The 21,269-nt window shown below is 40.6% G+C and overlaps 1 protein-coding gene across 1 annotated transcript in view; it reads right to left on the bottom strand.

Moving 5' to 3' along the window:
• mtmr14 (myotubularin related protein 14) overlaps positions 1-19,373 on the bottom strand; it is a 42,792-nt gene extending 23,419 nt beyond the window's left edge. Inside the window, exons 1-4 of the mRNA XM_031875375.1 lie at positions 18,542-19,373; positions 17,378-17,526; positions 6,813-6,921; positions 5,371-5,446 (exon numbers count right to left, since the gene is read on the bottom strand). Of these exons, the coding sequence (XP_031731235.1) occupies positions 5,371-5,446; positions 6,813-6,921; positions 17,378-17,526; positions 18,542-18,676 (469 nt within the window). The 5' untranslated portion in view covers positions 18,677-19,373. The remainder of the gene's footprint in view (positions 1-5,370; positions 5,447-6,812; positions 6,922-17,377; positions 17,527-18,541) is intronic.
• Between the last annotated feature and the right edge of the window lie 1,896 nt (positions 19,374-21,269).

Below are 21,269 nucleotides of genomic sequence, written 5' to 3'. Positions count from 1 at the left end.
AGTTTGAGAAAATATAAAACGCAGGCAATCCTGTTGAAAACTAATTCAGTGTTAAACACAATATCATTCAGAGCCAAAGTGCTGGACACATTTTAAGAAAGATATTAGGGATGAATTGTGCTGGAAACGGACATTTGAAAAACATAAAATACTACTACTAGTGCTGCTATTACTGTCTTCTATACCAAGTCACATTCAGGTATTTAGTTATAAAGGTTATGACATTTATATATGATGGCCCAAAAGTTACAATTAGTAAGAAATCTAGTTTTAGATGCATTTGTCCAAAACATTTAAAAGAAAGAAATCTGCTGATATGTTAAACCAGATTTCTTAAGGCTTCAACATACACATCTGTATTCCTTCAACTCTTCAGTCTGTGTGAGGCTCCAGCAGGACGTAGTGAAGATCTACTCTTTTGTTCAGCATACAGGTGGTCGCAGCATAAAAATATGAAATATTACAGATATTCCTATTTGTAACAGATGGATGTTAACAACTTATCCACGAAGCTTGTTTCTAATCTCACTTTCAAACTGATTCTAGCTAAATCTGCTGACATATCGTCACCCTCAGACTCAGTTAGTGTGTGTGTGACTCAAAACAACTTGTGATCAATTTGAACAGTGTTTAGAAACACTCCAGAACATTTCCACTGCCTTCTACATCGTCTGATATCATCATGAATAGCTAAACAGATATAGATTTGATGAATCCCTACTTTCGTTTATGCATGTGTTATAAAAACACATATGTAATACTTTATAAATGAGACCAAATGAAATAATTTAGGAGTGAAAAGACATCTCATTCTTTTCACTTCCTCTCATCAGTAAAACATACAGAGGTGCTCCTGCCTTTCATATCAGATTCAACATTATAAGAAGACTACAAGTATCAGAACTACGTGAACATTCAGGCTCCCTCGTGTGGCTCAAAGGTGTACTGCAGATCAAGATATAAACAATTAAAAAGATATTATTCTACTAATGTATCTCCTGTTGGTCCTGACCCTGCTTTGGAAATGAACTAGAGTACACTACATATCTTCAGTAGATGTGTAGAACATCCACACAACCTCCTTTAGAAGAATGTTTTGAGTTTGTCACAATAAATACAGAAAAGACACTGTATGGATGCACTTACAATTCTGATGACATCTAGCTCTTGTTCTTATGGAGCGTGAATGGACTTATTTTAAGTGCTTTGAACAAAGGCATCTGCCAAATGAATGGAAGTACTGTAAAAGCCCAGTCAGCCTCTCCACCTCAATTCATTTGCTGATAGCTCACAGAAGGTGCTGCAGGCCGAGTCTTAGAGAGTCTTAGAGATGAGATGCTGATTACTACAGGAGCAGATCGCCACTGCACCCTGACAACAAGGAGCTGGACTTATGATTTTAAGTGACATATATTATAATAATAATATATAGAGCAAATAGAATGACACTCAACAGGTGGATAATCAGGCGTAGCCCTCAATACAATCAAGAGTTTCGAGCCTTTTGATTGCTCACTGCTGTGTGCGAGCGACTGAACATCATTTCTGTAGTTCTGCCCATCACTTCTATTGCTCATCAAACAAGCAATCAAAGCCATCATTTAAGCAACCATTTAACTACCCGACAACTATTTTGACTTGATTGATGATTTCAGACATTTGATATCTCCAGGTTCTCAACTATAAGAATAAGCTGCTTTTATTGTGATTACATGTGAGGGAATTCAATATTTTGAACTGTTGGTTGAACAATGCAATACATTTAAAGGAATACTTCACCCCCAAAAATGATCATTTGTTCAGTTACCCAACCCGAAGAAAACTTCTCTCTCATACTGCCGCTGTGAGTAAAACAGAGATCACTAGAGAACACGTGCATCTCCCCAAAACCTCCCGTTCTAAAACACTTCTGCACAAAACAAGCTCACGCTTGTGCAGGTGTGCTACTCGTCCGGACGAGTTTGAAGCGCTCAAAATAGTTTGTGACCAGATGTTTGGATTTAGTTTTACTTCCATTCATATGGTTATATTGGGGGTGAAGTGTTCCTGATCCTCTGGCTCCTCCTGTTGCTGCTCTGTCAGAGATATCACAGAATTCTGAGATGCAATAGTCTGAGAACTGATCCTACTGACTTAAGTAGTAACACAACGGTATTATCCTTCAAAAGAACCGGAAACAGTGTTGCTGCATATTTTACTCCAGCTAACATTCTCAACGCCTCACCACAGTATTTTACATTTCTGAACGTCGGAAACAAGACAAATTAAAGCTGCATTTTTAATCACGCGTGGACCGCCTGATGCTGGAAATGATGCTTTGCAAATAGTCCGACGCTTCCTGTATCCGCTGCCTGGCGCTACAGAAAGCGTGCAAACATGCATTATGTAGCTCTGTGTCAAATGTAAACCACATTGTGTAAAAGTCATGTAAATCTGATGCTGTTTGTCACAAACCACAGATTTCCTTTCGCCAGCAGGTGGCGCTGTGAGTATTAGTGAAAATTAGCTTGTAGACATCCTCAGGCCATGAGTGTTATCAAGCATGAGAAGTTTGGGACCGTTTGGAACAAGTCCAGCTGAGTTACATCAGACATTTCCTTTAGCCAGTAGGCTTTGCGGGTTTACTGTAGCGCCCCCTAGTGGTCGAATGCAAACAAATTGTCAGGGTATGTTACTGGATGCGATGTGCACATATGCTGAATATTTTGGGAATTTAGAACAAATGGTTGAGAAGTTATGTGTATTGATATTTTGCCACGCACCTAAGAAGTGTATTGGTCCATATCTTGTAAACGCAAAGAGATATCAAAAAGAATTTGATAACTTTTGATGATCTAGATCCACTTATGATCCACAGCAAATTTCGTAGAAATCGGACCCAGCGTGTAGGAGTTCACAAAAATGTGTTTTTTTTCACTAAATTCAAAATGTCTGACTTCCGGTTGGGTTTAGAGCTTAGAGCTCCGGGGGCTTTTTTGTAAGTCTACATGTGATACATCCGTTTACCAAATGTTATACATCTAAATTTTATATATAGATAGTGAAACGTACTGCGAGGGCTGCATCGTCGAAATATTGTATAAATTCATACAAAATTGAAAATGGCCGACTTCCGGTAGGGTTTAGAGCATGGTTCCAAGAGACTTATTTTTAAGTCTCCACATGTGCCTACCAAGTTTCATACATGTAGCCAAAACGTAGCGCTAGGGCTGCTCTTTTGAAATATTAAAGCTATAGAGGCAATTTAAAACGGCCAATAAAAAAAGAAAAGAAGAAGAAACCCTTTTTATCGTCATATATTTCGTCATATATTTCGTGTATATACCCATCGCTGTAGAGCAGTGGGCTGCCAATGACAGGCGCCCGGGGAGCCTGGGGTTCAGTGTCTTGCTTCGACACTTCGACACGTGGCACGTCCCAGTCAAGGATCGAACCGTTGACCCCGCGGTTACCAGACAACCCTCTTAAGCCAGTGAGCCACAGTCGACCCCCAAAAAATCATATAAACTATTTCTTCCAATGACCTGTGACACATGTACAAAGTTCCATGAGTTTTTAAGCATCCCAACTCACTAAACCATCAGCTTCCTTTTTCGTGACAAACGATGCGTCGCCATGGCAACAGGGTTCAACAAAAACTCGCAAAATTCATGATGATCCATCATCAATGTCTTAAGGTTATCCTTACCAAATTTTAGACTCATCAGGTCACCTGGCTAGGAGAAATAAATAAAAGTATAGAATATGACATTTCCTTTAGCCAGTAGGCGGCACTATGAGTTATTGAATTTATTTCAATTGAAGTATGTTTAGGCTTGAAGTAGCATCATGCAGAAGTTTTGTGCGGAGTGGATAATGTACCTTGGACTTATAAGAACTTATAATAACTTATGTTTTGATAAACAATGAGGCAAAATGGCCGCCACGCCACATCAAGGTTCTTCAATGAAAACTCTCGATTTTGATAACTTTTCATCACAAAGGTCTTAAGAGCATCCTGACCAGAGTAGAAGTTGATTGCTTAAAATCTCTAGGAGGAGTTTGTTGAAGTGCGAAGGCTGAAAAATGCAAAAAGTGACAAAAAAGCACAACTTCGCGGGCTTACTGTAGCGCCCCCTAGTGGTTGACTGCAAAACAATTCTCAGGGTATGTTACAGGATATGATGTGCACATATGCTGCAAGTTTTGTAATTTTAGGACAAACGGTTGAGAGGTTATGTGTATTGATATTAAGCCTCGCCCCTAAGAAGTTTATTGGTCCATATCGTGTAAACGAAAAGAGTTATCAAAAAGCTTTTGATAAGTTTTGACGACTTATATCCAGTAATGATCCACAGCCAATTTGGTAGTAATCAGACCAAGCATGTAGGAGGAGTTCGCAAAAATGTGTTTTACACTAAATTCAATATGGCGGAAAATCTAAGTAGGCGGAGCTTAGGGGTCTGATTGGCTTTTTTGTAGATCTAGCTCAAGTGGACATGTGTGTTGAATTTCAAGTAAATCGGACATACTGGCCGAGGGGCGTCGCCGGTCCGACTTGTAGGGGGCGCTAGAGAGCCATTTTTTTTTTACACAGTAAGATGCATTCTTTTTCAGATGGCTACTTTTACCAGGCCTGACAAGTCCCCAAAATTTGGTGAGTTTTCATTCATGGCTAGTCTTCCAACCATGCGTACATTTACCCAAACGGGTACAATATCAATAGGGCCTTCGCTGGCCCGACGTTGTCGGTTGCTCGGGCCCTAACTATTGTACTTTATTGTTAACCTTTTGTCATTGTTTTCATGATATTACAGTATGTGTCTGTAAGACAGATTCCTTTGTTTTGGTTGTACTTCTGAATGAGGCTAACCAGTCTCTTACAGGAACACTGTGCCGCAATAGGAAAAGTTTGACCGCCGTCTGACAACTGCTGCAAATATTAACAAGTCAGAGAGAAAACAAGGAAGTGCAACCTCTCATGGAAAATAAGTTGGCCGCAACTTCCCCTGTTTAGGCTAAACTTAAGTTGTTGTGTGACGAGGGATGCCATGAGACCCGATACTTCTACGATAGAAGATGTCCATGATAATGCTGCATCGTGAACAACAAATCTGTGTAGAAATCAGCAGCAGGAGGGCAAGCTAATGTTAGCGGTTAGCAGCCGGTGGGCTGCTTGGGCTAACAGAGAAAACGGCTAAAGCTAACGGAGGTTACATTATGATGTGTTCAAGCTCTGTTCAATAAAAATAAAGGTAGCTATGACGGGCCCCAGTGCACGCTATTAACTAGTTATGAAGCACTGATGCACCATTAGGAATAGGTTATATATAGTTTACCAACAATGTGTTGGATGTTACAGTCAAATGAGAGCGTGTGTGTGCGTGGTACCTGAGAAGATGTAGTTGTAGCCCGTGCGTCCATACAGCTCCCCCCATCCCGCCAGAGTGGACGACCGGCAAATATGCTGCGATGTGGGAGAAACAATACGGGATCAGACTGTTGTCTCACGGCTCATACAAGCATGTTGTTCCAAGAATGATTAGTTGGTCACCTAACCAGCCGGAACAAACATGGAGGTATTTCTTACTTTGGCTTCGGCCCGGGTTGTAATGCTGATGTTATTTCAATTTCACATTCTCTGCAGCAGTGAGGTTTAAATGTACAGAAAACTCATTTGTAAGTATTGAATGTGTTGATGGACTTGCCATCGGCTCTCAACGTGTCTTCAGTTGCTGTTAAACACGTCAAGAGAAGGTGTCCTCACACCAACAACAAAAGGTTATTTTCCTGACTGATGTTTGTGTGATTGTTCAACTAGAACTGAAAGAAATGAAAGAAAGACTGGCACACAACATGTAATGCACTAGGCGGCACTGCAGTTGTTACGAAACGCTTCCTGTCAACCTCTCTCTGCCTCAAATACAACTTGTTTCGCGATTCACTGTTCAGTGATTTGGCGTGTGTCATCGTGGCAAAATAACGACACCTACTGTAGCAGGAACTGCACATCATAGGCCTGTAGTTGAGATCAAAATGAAGGAGGGTGTGGTCTGAGCAGGGGCTCCAGAATAAGGGCTATAGGAAGAAGGTGGGCGTATTGTTAGGGACCCAAGCATGTGTCAAATTTGGTGCAGTTTGAACACGTTTATTATCAATAAACTTTCAAAAAACAAGTGTTGGCACTCTGTGCGGGGCAGAGCTTCAGGACATGTGGTCTGCAGCGGGCCTTTCCAGGCCAATGCTCATTGACCGCAATTCACTTTTACTGCTGGATGCCGGATATACCAACATTACAACCAAACTCTTCTTCACTTCCCTGGAGTCAACAAGCGATGAGTAGTTCTCGTCAGCGCTGCAAGCTGCACTTCTTAATGCGATGCTCTAATCGGCCACGCCACAAACCGGCACTGTACTAGTTAACTAAAGCCAGCAGGGCTGCAACTATAGATTTTTGTTGTTGTTGTTGTTTAATCTGTAGATGATTTTCTGGAATAATCACACAATTGGTTGGTCATTGTAAGCCCAAGATGACATCCTCAAACGTCCTGTTTTCAGAGAATTTTTCCTTTTTTTTCTTAAAACATTACTCAAACTGATTAAGCGCTTATCAAAGTAGTTGGTGATTAATTTAATAGTTGACAACTAATCAATTCATAGAATATTCGTCGCAGCTCTGGACATTAGGAATGTTGGAGACACGGAAAGCAAACACCAAGGAAACAGACACCAAAACAGCTTCTAGACATACCGGCATTTACACTGGTAATCCACAATATTACTAGTGCAGGAACTGACTGCAGACAAAGTAAAGTGAGGAGCAGCAGCAGTACCTTGCCGTTGTAGAGGATGACCGGACAGACGAACCTCCCTCTGCAGCGAGCCAGCTTACTCCGGTTCACCAGGTCCTGCAGCTTACTGATCTGCACTGTGCTCTCAAACCTGCAAACACAAACCACCACACGTTCTGCGTCAGTCAGTCCACTTAGTCACTTTAATATATGGAGAATACTATTATAAAGCACTAGGCTACCACTGCTGACACCTCTGTATAAACCACTGTGCTCATCTTCTGAGGTTATAGATAAGTGGAGGACATTCAGACCCAACAACCACTGATTATTCTGTTACATTAACCAATACATCTTAATGGCCAGCCTGCGGTTGACACTTCAATGATTATCTGAACCCATGAATAAGGTGCAGTGTCTATTTAAAAAGACCTCATGGGGGGCGCTAGCGAGCAAGACGCAAATTTCAGTGCTCCTGCAGAACCGACAATATTTTTATCAAAAAACAGCTACTATTACAGAAATACCAGCCTCAAAGCTCACCGAGGACAACTCAAAGAGGCCAAACTCTGATTTATGCAAGTTACGTCGTTTTGAATGGCGGAAAAGCTTAATAAATACAAATATAAACCCGGCGGCAGCTCATCGCGGCCTACAAGAACCACGAGACAGAGTCCACCAGGTGACCCGGACCAAACCTCCCCCAACCGAAGTGAAAGCCCAGGTATGACCACTGAACGAATGAAAGCGGACATCTTATCTTCCATAAAGGGAGATATTTCTAAAATTATAAGAGAGGAACTTAAAAGTGCGCTAGCGGAAGATTTCAATACCCTCAAGTCCGAATTACAAGCGGTGTGGTCCGAAATTGCTAAGAACACGACCGCCATCCAAACAGAAGTTGAGCACATGAAAGCCGACATACAAGACATGAAGGGCGGCTTATCAACATGGTCCGACGAGGTGGTCGCACAAGAAGCTACGATAACCAGCCTTCAAAGACAGGTGACAACTTTAACAGACCGGTGCGAGGATATGGAGGGGAGAATGAGACGGTGTAATATCCGAATAGCCGGCATTCAAGAACAACCGGACTCCAGCTCCCCTAAAACAGTTGCCAAAATTATTAAAGAAGTCCTGCAGATGGACCGGGACATAAAGATCGACCGATCGCACCGCACATTCGCCACCAGGAGAAACCACGAGTGATCATCGCTAAAGTGCACAATGACGGAGATGCTGTTGAGATCCTGAGGAGAGCCCGAGACAGAGCACCGCTGGTCTACAACGGGAACCGGATCGCTATCTTCCCAAACTACACACCCAGCGTTGCCAAAGCCAGAGCCGCGTTCATGGACATACGGAAGGCCCTACGAGGAAGGAAGGGAGTCCGCTACGGTCTACTGTACCCAGCCAGACTCCGGATTTCACACAACAACGAAGACGAAGAGTTTCTGGATCCCAGCAAAGCCATGGAGTATGTCCAGAAGAAGGTTATCCCAGCTACTGAGGCTGCTGACTAAATGTATCCCAACCAGTACTGTTGATCACAGTAAGGACTGACCAGTGAGTTTTGCAATTTCACATATTGGCACATCATTATTTCCTACTTTATTTTATATTTAAATAATATTTTATTTTATATTACTCGAACCACACCTGAGAAGGGAAAAGGAAAAATGTGTCTCATAGCTAATATTTTTAATATACCCATCTCCATTACCAGGACACAAACCCTTATAGCCTATACTGTGCCCGTTATTGTTGGAATGCTGTTAACTATTGTTATACTGTTTTCTTTATTCTTCCGTTTATATTTCTTCCGTACGTTTTTTCAAACTCTTCTGCTCCTTCATATTTTAAGCTACAGAAACCATACAAATATAAAAAAAAGTCCAGCTCTTTCAGGAGAGGGGTGCTATGACTTTTCTTAATTATAATCTTTAAACTTTTTGAATTATTAAGCTTTTTGCACATTTATTTTTGAATGGGTTTCTATGGAGAAAATGTTCAAATCCTCTTCAACTTTCAAATCCTTCTACTTCCTCATACTTTGAGCTACAGACACCATTTCAACTTTAAAATGTTGAGAAAACCCTGAGCTATTGCCGCATGATTCAGATTTTTGATATCTTTTAAACTTTTTGAACTGCAGCAATTTAACTTTTATGACTTTTTCAGCCCTTTTCTGACTTTATAATGGGTGTGTATTGCGCAGCTTAGAGTGCGTGATGTCACCGCTAGAGTGAAGAGCAGCTTGAGATTCTTGTGAAAAAAAGATGTGCGTTTTGCCACTGAGTCCACAATCTTAACGCATAATTTCTGGATTTAAAAGTAGCTAATATTGTCCTTGTCGTAGACAAATTACTGTGGAATCCCAAAGATTTACACATTTGGCACAGAAGCCTGTAATTGAGAGGAAAACCAACTTTCTGCTCCATAGAGACCAATGTTAAATTTTGCTTCAAAAACATCTTCCACAGAACACGGTACCCCATTTCTAGATCGCCAGTTGAGCCACATTTTTTACAGGATCTGTTCTTCAACTCATCCTTCCTCTCATTTATTAATATCGGAGCAATAGGAGCTACGGTTATGGGAGTTTTGAGGATTTGTTTGAGAGGTGTTTCCCTGTTTTATCTCCATTAAAAGGCTGCAAGGACACGGGTGTTTCTGATTAAGCTAATTAGTGATGTTGATAAACACACAGAGTCTCTCTCTCTCTCTCTCTCTGTCTCTCTCTCTGTCTCTCTCAGAGGATCCCCCCCCCCCAGTGAAATATAACTGCAATTCTTGTGATGAAGCCTATCATTTAATAACCTCTGTTTGTGTCAAACATTAAGATTATGTCTCCTCTCCCCCTCTCAGCCCCACCCTTTCAAAATAAAAGCCCCATGGATTAACTGTATTTAAACATTAAGCTCAAAATTAGGCTTTTTTTGTTGAAATAATTAATGCTCTTACTAATACTGCAACAACTACTACTACTGCTGCTGCTAATATTTCTAGTATTACTACTACTACTACTACTTCTACTACAACTTTTGCTGTTACTACTATTACTACTGCTATTACTGCTGCTGCTACCATCAATATTATTACTACCACTACTGCTATTACTACCACTACTACTATTACTTATACTACAACTGCTACTACTGCTATTCATGCTACTACCAGTACTAATACTACTACAGCTATTAGTACGACTGCTACTAGTACTACTACTACTGCTATTACTGCTACTTCAAATACTGCCATTACTATTACTATTACTTCTACTACTACTGATATATTAAATACTACGACCACTTCTACAGCTATTACTACTACTACGGATACTACTACTTCTAATGATACTTCTACTACAACTACTATTACAAATATCACTACTGCTACTACTACTACTTATTCTAATGCTACTAATACTTCTACTACTAATAATACTTCTACTACAACTTCTAGTACTACTACTACAAATATCACTACTGCTGACATTTTTTAAGCCACAGAAACCATTCGAATATCAAAATGTTCAGCTCTTTCAGGAGATGGGTGAAATGAATTTTCATATTTGAAATATTAAGCTATTTGCAATTTTTTTGAAAGGGATCTCTATGGAGAAAATCTTCAAATCCTGTTAAACGTCTTCAACTTTCAAAGCCTTCTTCTTCTCATACTTTCAGCTACAGACACCATATTTAGACATTTCAACTAGAAGGGTTTTCAGCAGTGCAGTTTAAATGCTTTCGGGCTTCAACATTTTTCAGACGGGTAGTCTCCCATTTCTTAATTTTCAGCAATTTTTTTACAATTAATTTCAGCTTTCAGCATTCCAACGCATTTTCAGCAGGAAATGCATTTTCTAGTTTCTATTCATGTTGCTTGTATCATTCCGCTATACTTGCTCACTGGCAGCTACCTTAAGAGGAGACTACTGACACACCTTTAGCTCTGCGTGCAACTCAAACACTATTTTACCATGAGGAGCTGTTTTGACTTTACAGACCTATGCCAGGAACTGCAGGGGCCTGAACGGCCATTACTCGACACCGTCCTTTTCTGTGTCTACTTTTCTTTTCTTTTTCTTCTTTCTCTCTCTATTCCTTATCTTAGCATAGTCAATTCAATCTTGACTGTGCACTGTTACTACTTGCCCTTAGTGGCTAGGGACTAGGTCCCACCGAACTGTTGTTAATGTTAGTTAACAGCAGTTACAACTGTTGCGTTCCCCTTGTTCTGATCCCACTGTTCTCCGGGGATCCTACATTGGATATAAGAACAACAAGGTCATCATCCATTTTTCTTAAATACCCTTTTTTACCCCACCCCCATTGGTTTCATTATCTAGTCCAACTCTCCACACTCCACATAACAAGATATATGACCCACGTGCTGCCTGTTTGCTTCCGCTTCCCATCTCTCTACACAAACTCCCAAAATATGCAAATTACATACCGTACGTAATGGACCCACTAAAAGTTATAAGTTATAATGTCAAAGGCCTCCATAGCCCTGTTAAGAGAAAGAAAATTCTGCATCAGATGAAACAGGCCAACTGTCACATTGCATTCAGGAAACCCACTTATCTGACGCGGAACATGAAAAGGTCTTAGGCAGATAAAGTATATTACTCTTCACACCGGTCAGGGAGAAAAAAAAAAAAAGGAGTATCCATACTCATACACAGACAAATTAATTTCACACAAACACTAGTTCATAAAGACACGGAGGGGATATATATTTTAATTGATGGCACAGAAGTGTCCCTCATAAATGTATATGCACCTAATGAAGACGAGCCGGGCTTTATCAGGACGTTGTTCAATAAGATCCTACAATATAGTTCAGGGCTGCTACTGATGGGAGGAGACCTGAATTGCGTAATGCCACAATTAATGGACCGACAACCTGCCTCTAAAGCTCCACTCTCTAGAATGAGTAGAATGCTCAAATACCAATCCCTAGAAGCAGGCCTTGTAGATATATGGAGAAGCAAGTTTCCGAGAAGCAGGGGTTTCACCTTCTATTCAAGCAGACATACATCCTATTCAAGGATTGATTATTTCTTTACCACTAAGGCAGATCTACACAGGATAGTGGACATTGAGATTCTGCCTAGAACTATATCCGACCACGCACCTGTGGCACTAAAATGGGATATAGGCCAAAGACCAAAATCTAAACAATGGAGACTTAATGCATCTCTCCTTAATGATAAAGAATTTACCTCCTTTATCACAGCAGAACTCAAGGAATACTTGGATATCAATACCTCGGCCGAAACGTCATCTCTTATATTGTGGGACTGTGCCAAAGCATACATTAGAGGCCGTGTTATTTCATTTACTTCTGCTAGGAGAAGAGGAAAAGAGGCTAAACAGAGAGAATTGGAAGATAAAATAAAAGACTTGGAATATAAACATAAACAATCTGCGTCTGCCAGTCTCCTAAAAGACCTAAACACAACCCAGAGAGAACTCAACAGCCTATTATCAGATAAAATTGAGGGAAGTTTAAGATTCACAAACCAAAGATACTATGAACACGGTAACAAGGCAAGCAGATTATTAGCATTTAGATTAAGAAAACAGCAACCATCTAATACGGTACAGAAAATCAAATCAAAAGAAACATTTGTTACAAAACCAGATAAAATAGCAGAATCCTTTGCAGAGTTTTACGAATCTTTATACAAAAACACGGATACCTGCTCTGATGATGCAAAACTTACAGAGTTCCTAAATCCTATAAAGTTAACTGAACTGACAGAATCAGCAGCTAAGGAATTAGATAAGCCTATTGAGGAATGGGAGATCAAGCAGGTGATATCAACGCTCAAAAATAATAAAAGCCCAGGACCAGATGGATATATTAATGAATTTTATAAAACATTCAAGGATATGTTATCACCACTGTTGCTAAAAGCATACCACCATGCATTAGAATCTAAAACTATAGCACCGTCTTGGACTGAGGCAACTGTAGTGGTAATTCATAAAGAAGGTAAAGACCCCACAGAGTGCCAATCCTATAGACCAATATCACTGCTGAATGGGGACCTGCGCATTCTAACAGCAATCTTAGCAAGAAGAGTTAATCATGTAATAACTGGAATCATCCATCCTAATCAGACGGGATTCATCACTGGAAGATACTATGGTGATAACTTAAGACGCTTATTAAACATAATATCCCATCAAAAAGAAGAGAAAACAGAAGCAATGATTATGTCCCTAGATGCTCAAAAAGCATTTGACCGGGTATCATGGCAATATTTATTCCAAACACTAAAATGGTTCAAATTTGGCCCAAACTTTTTAAATTGGATACAAACAACATATGCATCACTGCAGGCAGCTGTTAAAGTTAATGGACATAGATCACAAAGATTCACATTGGAATGCGGCTGCAGACAAGGCTGCCCTTTATCACCCCTGCTGTTTGCAATTAGTATCGAACCCTTGGCCCAGCTCATCCGAGATGACAACAAAATAAAAGGAACTGTAATACATAAAGAAGAACATAAAATATCTCTTTACGCTGATGATGTATTATTATATCTGAAGCAGCCTGCATCAACAATACCACATCTAAAAGGAACTCATCTCAAAGTATGGATACTACTCAGGATACAAGGTAAATGTGGAAAAAACAGAGGCTATGGATATCAACGGTAACATCTCAAGAAGTGTAAAACTCTAAAGTGGATTTAAATGGCCAAAAGACGGTATAAAATATCTCGGCATATACATCCCCCCATCCTTACAGAATTTGTAAGAGGCCAATTATAGTAAAATAATTCGGTGCATTGATCGTGACCTGGAACAATGGTCTACGCTCCCTCTGTCCCTGCTCAGTCGTGTTGAAAGTATTCGCATGAATGTTCTGCCCAGACTTCTCTACTTATTTCAGATGCTACCTATAGAAATTCCAAAACCGATTTTTGATAACCTGGATAAAATAATTTCCAAATTTATCTGGCAAAAAAAGCATCCCAGAATTAGACTTAAAACCTTACAGCTATCTAAGCTAAATGGAGGCCTTAAACTTCCAAACTTAAAATACTACTTCTGGGCTGCAGAAATGAAACCCTTGATAGCAATCGCTGGCTTAATATTGAGAAAAATTTATGCCCAGAGCCCTTACAAGCCCTTTTTGCCTTTTTTAGATGTGCCCATAAAAGAACTGGCAGAGTGGACTAAGATCACTCTTAAAATCTGGAACAAAATACAGACATCTTTTGGGCTTCCAAAGTTAACTTCATTATTGGATCTATGAAGACCTTCACACCTAACAATCTAGACACGGGCTTTAGAATGTGGTCAGACATGGGACTGGTTTACCTCCACCAGCTATTTAATGAGGACAACCTCAAGACATTCGAGCAGCTGAAAAAGGATTTTGATCTCCCCAAAACAGATTTCTTCAGATACCTACAATTGAGAACTTTTCCAACAACATACAAAGACTGGGGAAAGTTTGTGAAACGTATGCCTATAGAAAGGTTTTTAATAGAAATACAGATGGGGAACGAAGATAAGAAAACAATAAGTAAACTATATAACATATTTCTATCTATGAATCTAAGTAATTCCCTACGAATAAAGCAGAGATGGGAGGCGGAAATGAACAAGATCATACCACAGAATACCTGGGAGGAAATATGCACAGAGGCACACCTAGTTTCAAACTCAAACACCTGGAGAGAATTTAAATGGAAAATAATCACCAGATTCTTCAGAACACCAGAAATAGTAGCCAAGATGGGCCCAACACATTCCAACTTGTGTTGGCGGAACTGTGGAACACATGCTGCCAATCACACATATATTCTGGCTATGTCCTAAGTTAAATGCATACTGGAGAGAAGTCTTTGACACCCTCAAAGAGATATTCCACAGGAGACCCCACAGTAGCAATATTGGGAGCAATACCTGGAGGCCTGGATGGGAGGGCCAAAACATACCCTCTGAACATACTACTCACAGCAGCATTGAAGGGTATAACCATCAGATGGCTAAAACCGGATCCCCCTACATACGATATATGGATCCAAAAAGTATGGGACATTAAGGCTCCAAAAGCCTATCTTTACTAAACGATGGGGTCCTGTCATAGCATTATTAATACAATGAGGGTTATTACTATATGTTGCTCGATCTGGTTGAACTGATACCTGTTAACTCTCTCTATACACACTAGGGCTGCACAATTAATCGAATTTTAGTCGCGATTACGATTTTGGCTGCTACAATTAAATGAGCATGATCGTCAGCGATATTGATGTTTAAAATGCGTGCTCTGCTACATATCAAATCAAGCGCGTCCTCAACTAACAGTCAGCCAACCACCAGGGGGCGAACGAGATGGGAGGTGTCATGCGCGCACCCTGCAGCGGCAGCCTCAAAAAAAGTTCTGTCTGCAGTCGACTCCGGTATTAGTAGAAGAGAGACAGACAACAGAACAGACGGTCACGGGTGTTGTGTGAAAGGTAAATCAAATGTCAGGAGCAGAAGGCGAGGAGCTAGCCCCTCGAAAAGGATCACCATCCGTTGTCTGGAAGTTTTTTTTTTGGGCAAGTGATGTTAACCGAGAACAAATCATATGCACAGAGTGCGTTCGAGTTGTGTCTGCGCCGCATAGCAATACAACTAACTTGTTCAACCACCTGAAAAATCACCACAAACCACAGTACGACGAATGCAGTAAGGCCAAAGCTAACGTTACCTCACTGAATCTCCGTCCATGTCCAACGTCAACCCAGAAACCCATAACAGCGACCCTGCATAGCGCATCCATCCACCTCCCAAAGACACGCTGAAATAACGGATGCAATCGCATTTCATTTGGCCAAAGACATGTGTCCAATAAATACTGTGAGCAACACACATTTATTTTTAGTTAGCCCTTTATTTTGGGTAAAAATGTTATTTATATTTTGCTTCAGGTGAATAAGAACCGTATACGTTTTATTTTGATGCAGAGACGTGTACATTAGCTGGAACGTAGCACAACATGGAAGTGAAAGCAGTGCTCTGTTGATTTAATTTTGGGTAAAAAGTGTTGATACTATTTTATTTATATCTTCCTTCTACGAGATGCACTGTGATCAGGACCAGTCTGATGCAAAGATTTGTACATTAGCCAGAATGTAGCACAACAATGGAAGTGGAAGCAGTGTTCTTGTTCATTTAAACGTGAAAGTGCAATAAAAAGATGTCCCTAAAATTAATGAATAATCGTGATAAATAATCGTGATCTCAATATTGATAAAAATAATCGCGATTATGATTTTGGCCATAATCGTGCAGCCCTAATACACACACACACATTATACACCATCCTCTCTGAAAAGCATATATAGCACCTACAATACTACATTCAGGAGTGGACAATTGTTATTTCTTCATCCCTTGTTTTTATTTTTTTTATCATGTATGCATGTAATCAATTATCTATTCTTATTATTTTCCCCCTCTTTTTCTCTTGGAGTGAGCACCATCTGATGTTTGTTGTTCCTTCTGTGCGTTGTACATTGTACCTGAATACCATGTGCACCAAGACTACATACAGCTGAAAAATGGACAAAGAAAGTAACTGTCTGAAAATGCATGTTGTTATGTTGTTGAAAACCAAATAAAAAGTGAGTTAAAAAAAAAAAAAAAAAGACCTCATGATCGTCTAAGATAATCAACGCTTTTGTGTGAAAACAACTTGTTGTTTTTGTAAAGACCTCAGTCTAGTGACACACCTGAGCAACATCAAAACAGCTAAATATCTTCTTCAACTCTCTTTTTAGCTGGCAAACAGAAAAACTACATCTGCGCTAATATCTGGGAAGAGGCGGGACAGACGGGTGTACATCGTCTGACAAACAGCTGTGCTGTGTCATGGAATGTATCGATGTATACGATGCGCGATTACAGAAAGAGTAGGATTCACTGGTTGATGCAGAAAGCTTTCAAACACTACTACATAAACTACTACATGTCATTACAAATAATAATACTGCCTACAAAGCCCTTTGTAAATATGTTTATCATTCACAATTTTTCAAGTGACCTCAACTCTGGTCAATTGACCAGAGTTTAAAAAGAAACTCTGGTGTTGCCATGAATAATTGAAATGTTATTTCAGCAGTTTATTACTTTGAATCGTGGGAAGCTGCAAGACAGACGTGAAAATATTTCCCTTCGAAGAAAAATGTCCCGAGCTGACGAGGGGTTTGCCCGACGAGGAATCTTTTTAAATACAGTCTATGAGAGCCTTTGTTGTGAATACCGGGTTTCCTATGTTAAAGCACATCTTCTATTTCCAGCAGAACGGTGGAAAATATATCTCAACCTCAATAAACAGCAGTGAGAAATAAGGACTTATTGAATCACTGAAAAGCTTTTTCCATTTCCGGCTACAATGTGACCTCGTGACGAAACAGTCACCTCATCACCTCTGCTGCTTTGACGCTATCAGAGGGGCCGGTAGATGGAGGCTGACCGTTGCCCCCGCCCCCCAGTAAGGTGTGCATGATTAGAGGAGCAATCCAAACAAACAAGAGGGTAATTGGTAACCGAGTGGCCTGAACTTTGAATCGGATGGTTGGGTACCTGTCTCTCTCGACATCTGTGCATTGGTACTCCAGGAAAACTATCTGCCGAGGGTAATGGCCACACACTTCTCCATTGGAGTTGTCGATGATACTGTACTTGTAGTCTCTGGCGAATAACTCCAAGCAGTGCTTCTCTATCGCCTCCATCTGAGGAGAAGCAAAAACAAAAAGTTACGCAAGCAGTTTAAAAATAAAAGCGAAAAATTACAGAACTTGGATACGTGTCCTTTTGGATGATCAAACTAAGTGGATAACAAAACCTGAGGAATCTCTTGCGTTATTATATTAGATACTGATTAATCACAAATATTGAGGAATTTACAAGGGGTAACTCAACAAATATAAATTACATCAGGCGGTATTTAAAACCAGCGTTCCCTTTACACTGGTAGCTTTCTCATTACAATGACCAAATAGGATATTGTCAACAGCCATGGATCTGCTAAGCTCATTGAAAAAACATTATTCACACGTACTGTTCAAGCCATTTAGTGGCAGATGGTGTCAAACTTATGCAGACTCCCACACCAGTGAAGTGTGTCCCTTAACCATCCAATGTGTTACTACGCAGTGTGAAAGTGTTAACACTATACAAATGTGGCATTCTGGATCATAACAATTTGAAGACAGCTGGTGCTTGCCTGATAGAAGAAAGTTTGACAATATTTAGCTCAGTCTATTGAATCATTGTTGATTGAGCAACAGCATGCTAAAGCCATTTTTATGTAATTTGATAACAGAATATGCAGACTAAAATTATATTCCATTGGGAAAAAACTTAGACACTTAACAATGTCGGGCTTCACTAAAATCTCATCCGTTTAGGATACGAATGAAGGATATGAGTAAAACAGAGGGGTCACACCACAAACATGCATCAACAGTGGTCTGGTAGAAAACAGTGTGTATACATAGAAACACTGTACATTTAGGAGTATTACGGGCAGTCCAGTGGATCATATGTATGCCGAACTGAGCAGTGGCTCCTTAAAGTTGTTAAGAGGTAATAAATCACTACCTACAGTATATGTTCTTTTGGATATTTCCAACGTCACTTTAATTTCCTTCATTCCGCAAGGCAATTCGGCTTATCGTTCACACAAGAGACGATGACAGGCTGTCAAGTAGCTGAAGCACACCGAATGTCGACCCCCACACTTACCCGAGGAGTGGCTTCCTTTGCTCTGTACTGCATCTTGGAAAACACATCTATCAAATCCGCTATTTCCTCGCTCTTTCTGACCGACAGCCCGGAGGCCGGATAGCCGCCGGCCGAGGTGGGAGAGGCGGCCATCATAGCGCCACGACCCGCGGTGGTGGCCTCTAGCCGAACTCGACCTCCTTCAAACACCGCAGAGCCTTGTCCTTTGGAACGGGAAGACCGACCAGGCCATCCCTTCCCAGCCAGCTTCTTCCTGACTGCCCGCTTGAGGGGGCCAGAGCCGGGGACTCTTCCTGAATTCAGGGCACCGGCGAGCTGCTCCACTCTCCAAACACAACCCACGAGCCAGCCCGCACAGCACGGTGGCTGTTGCTGCTACCGGAGTTAGCACGACTAGCTAAACAGGCTAGTTCAGCTTACCAGGCGTAGGTTGGTGGTTTCCACTAACTCAAACCCCCCTGTATACTCATTTGAGAAAATTAATTCAGACCTGTGTAGTCCTCCACATCACTACTGTTTAGTTTGCGTTTGTGACATCGGGTGAATTGATGCGCGACTCTTAGCAACCCCTAACTGAACTCCGGTCAGCTGGAGTCAGGAAATCTCCAGGATCTTTCCCCGGCCTGCGCACGTTTCCTCAATGTCACGTCTTCATGTCTCCTCAGTAACCACGATCATGGCGATAAACGAATTAAAGTTATACAGTAGTCAACCCGGTGGCTGCAGGATCGCAATGGTGCATATGTTGTTGTGGATGAAAGCCCCAGCAGTGGAGAGTGGTGTTGCAATATGTGTACTACAGTATGAAGGTACATCAGGCGGTAAACAGGAAGCGGACATGACCACGTGACACGGCCATCTCCCCCTTTAAATGACGTTTGTTGTTGTTCAGAGCGGGATCTGATATTTTGGACTGCCTGCAGCCACAGTTTGTTTACTCAGAAATGGGAGATCTTCGCCTGTAGTTGGTTCTATCATACTGTAAAATAGGAAACAAATTGTTAAGGTTGTCCATAAAACAAGCGAGGAATTCAATCTTTCTTCTTTATTAATAAACGCAACGAACACAATGTAACACAAATCTTACTTCCCACAGTAACCCACTATGTTTACCCAAAGGAAAGCAAAAATGGAAAAGAAATACATAAAGTTAAATTGAAATCGTTTTTGAAATCTTGAAGCATATGCCTATATTTTACTTATACAATTTCTCTGAAAAAAGTATCCATGTATGTAGTTAATAATTATAATAATAATAATAATTAGTGGGTTTGTTAAAAATAAAAGGATATACAGAAGCATGGACCAGATATTATATAATTGTTATTGATGTCTAAACAATTATTGTTGTATTGCCAATTATAGTTCCATTAAACATGCAATGGTGACAAAGGGCCCCACTGCCTTCTATCTAACTATCTCTTTAAAACCCTGTGGAAGACGTATTGTTTCCCTTTGTGTGATTAGACTCCAGACAGAGATGAGTGTCCAAACCAATCGGTTTCCTGACTTTCTTTTTTTGTAAAGTCAACTTATTACAACTTACAGTATACAGCACAGCCCTACTCAGCTCTACTCACTCTTTTTTGGTTTTCCATCAGCAAAAGTTGCAGATAGTAACCTGGTGCCTGATTTTTTTTTTTAGCACGAGGATCCAAGCCAGCTGAGCTGACACTAGAAGGTAAGGGTATATAGGTTTCCATATGGATATGGACATGTCCCTACCAGTATTTTGGGAGACCGAATTGTCCCTACCAATATTTGACCAAACTTCTCAAATATCGTTTGCATTATCTTTGGAAAGATGCACACAAACAGAGAGAGAAAGAGAGGAGCAGAGTAGTGATGTTCTTCTGGTGTGATCATCATGGCCGTAGCCAGCTATGAGGTCACCGAGGTATTTATTTCCTAAAAAGTCCACAGTGATATTGAGTGGAATCTGATTTAAGATTTGAATTGGTTTATATATTATATATCTTTTACGATTGAAAGGTTCTTATGGAATAGTTATGGCTCACTAGCACAAGTACAAATAACTCAGTTTTGTCTCTGTTTGAATGTTTATGATTAATCTATCCTGCACTTCATCAGAGGTGGTTCAGTTAATAGTTGTGTGGACAACAATACATACTATTGTTATTTATGCCTTATCAGAAGTTGTTTCTGTTACTTTTGGTTTTGAACGTGATCAGAAATCTTTCTGAAACACCTTAGAGCTATTAAAGTCCAGGGGTTTATAAATGAAGTCAAATGAATTATTATTATATTTCTACTTATCATTGAGGTGAATAGGTGTCACGTGCACATTTAGAGATGTTAAATACACAAAAAAGGAAGAAGGGTGAATCATGTCTACAGGTGTGTTGAGTCAGCAGAGATAACATTCATTTTGAAAAGTTGATTTGTAGGACAATAAATGTCGGAAAGCAATAACAATGTCTGAAAGCCTTGCTGCATTGTTTCAATATATTTTTATATTTTCAATTATCACCTAGTGCCTGAAGGTTGTATTTTCCTTTACAATAAATACTTAAATCCGGGGCACCCTCCCGGAGCCAGACCCAGGAGGGGAGCTCGTCGGCGAGCGTCTGGTGGCCGGGCCTTCGCCCATGGGGCCCGGTCGGGCTCAGCCTGAATAAACAGCATGGAGCAGCCACCCTGTGGACCCACCACCCGCAGGGATAAGCATCGGGGTCGGGTGCAATGCAGACCGGGTGGCGGGTCAGGC

Source organism: Anarrhichthys ocellatus, unplaced genomic scaffold (assembly GCF_004355925.1).
Source record: "Anarrhichthys ocellatus isolate YVR2014 unplaced genomic scaffold, GSC_Weel_1.0 scaffold90, whole genome shotgun sequence".
Lineage (NCBI taxonomy): Eukaryota > Metazoa > Chordata > Actinopteri > Perciformes > Anarhichadidae > Anarrhichthys > Anarrhichthys ocellatus.
The sequence above is the reverse complement of the archived record's forward strand: the minus strand, read 5'-3'. Positions and strand labels throughout refer to the sequence as shown.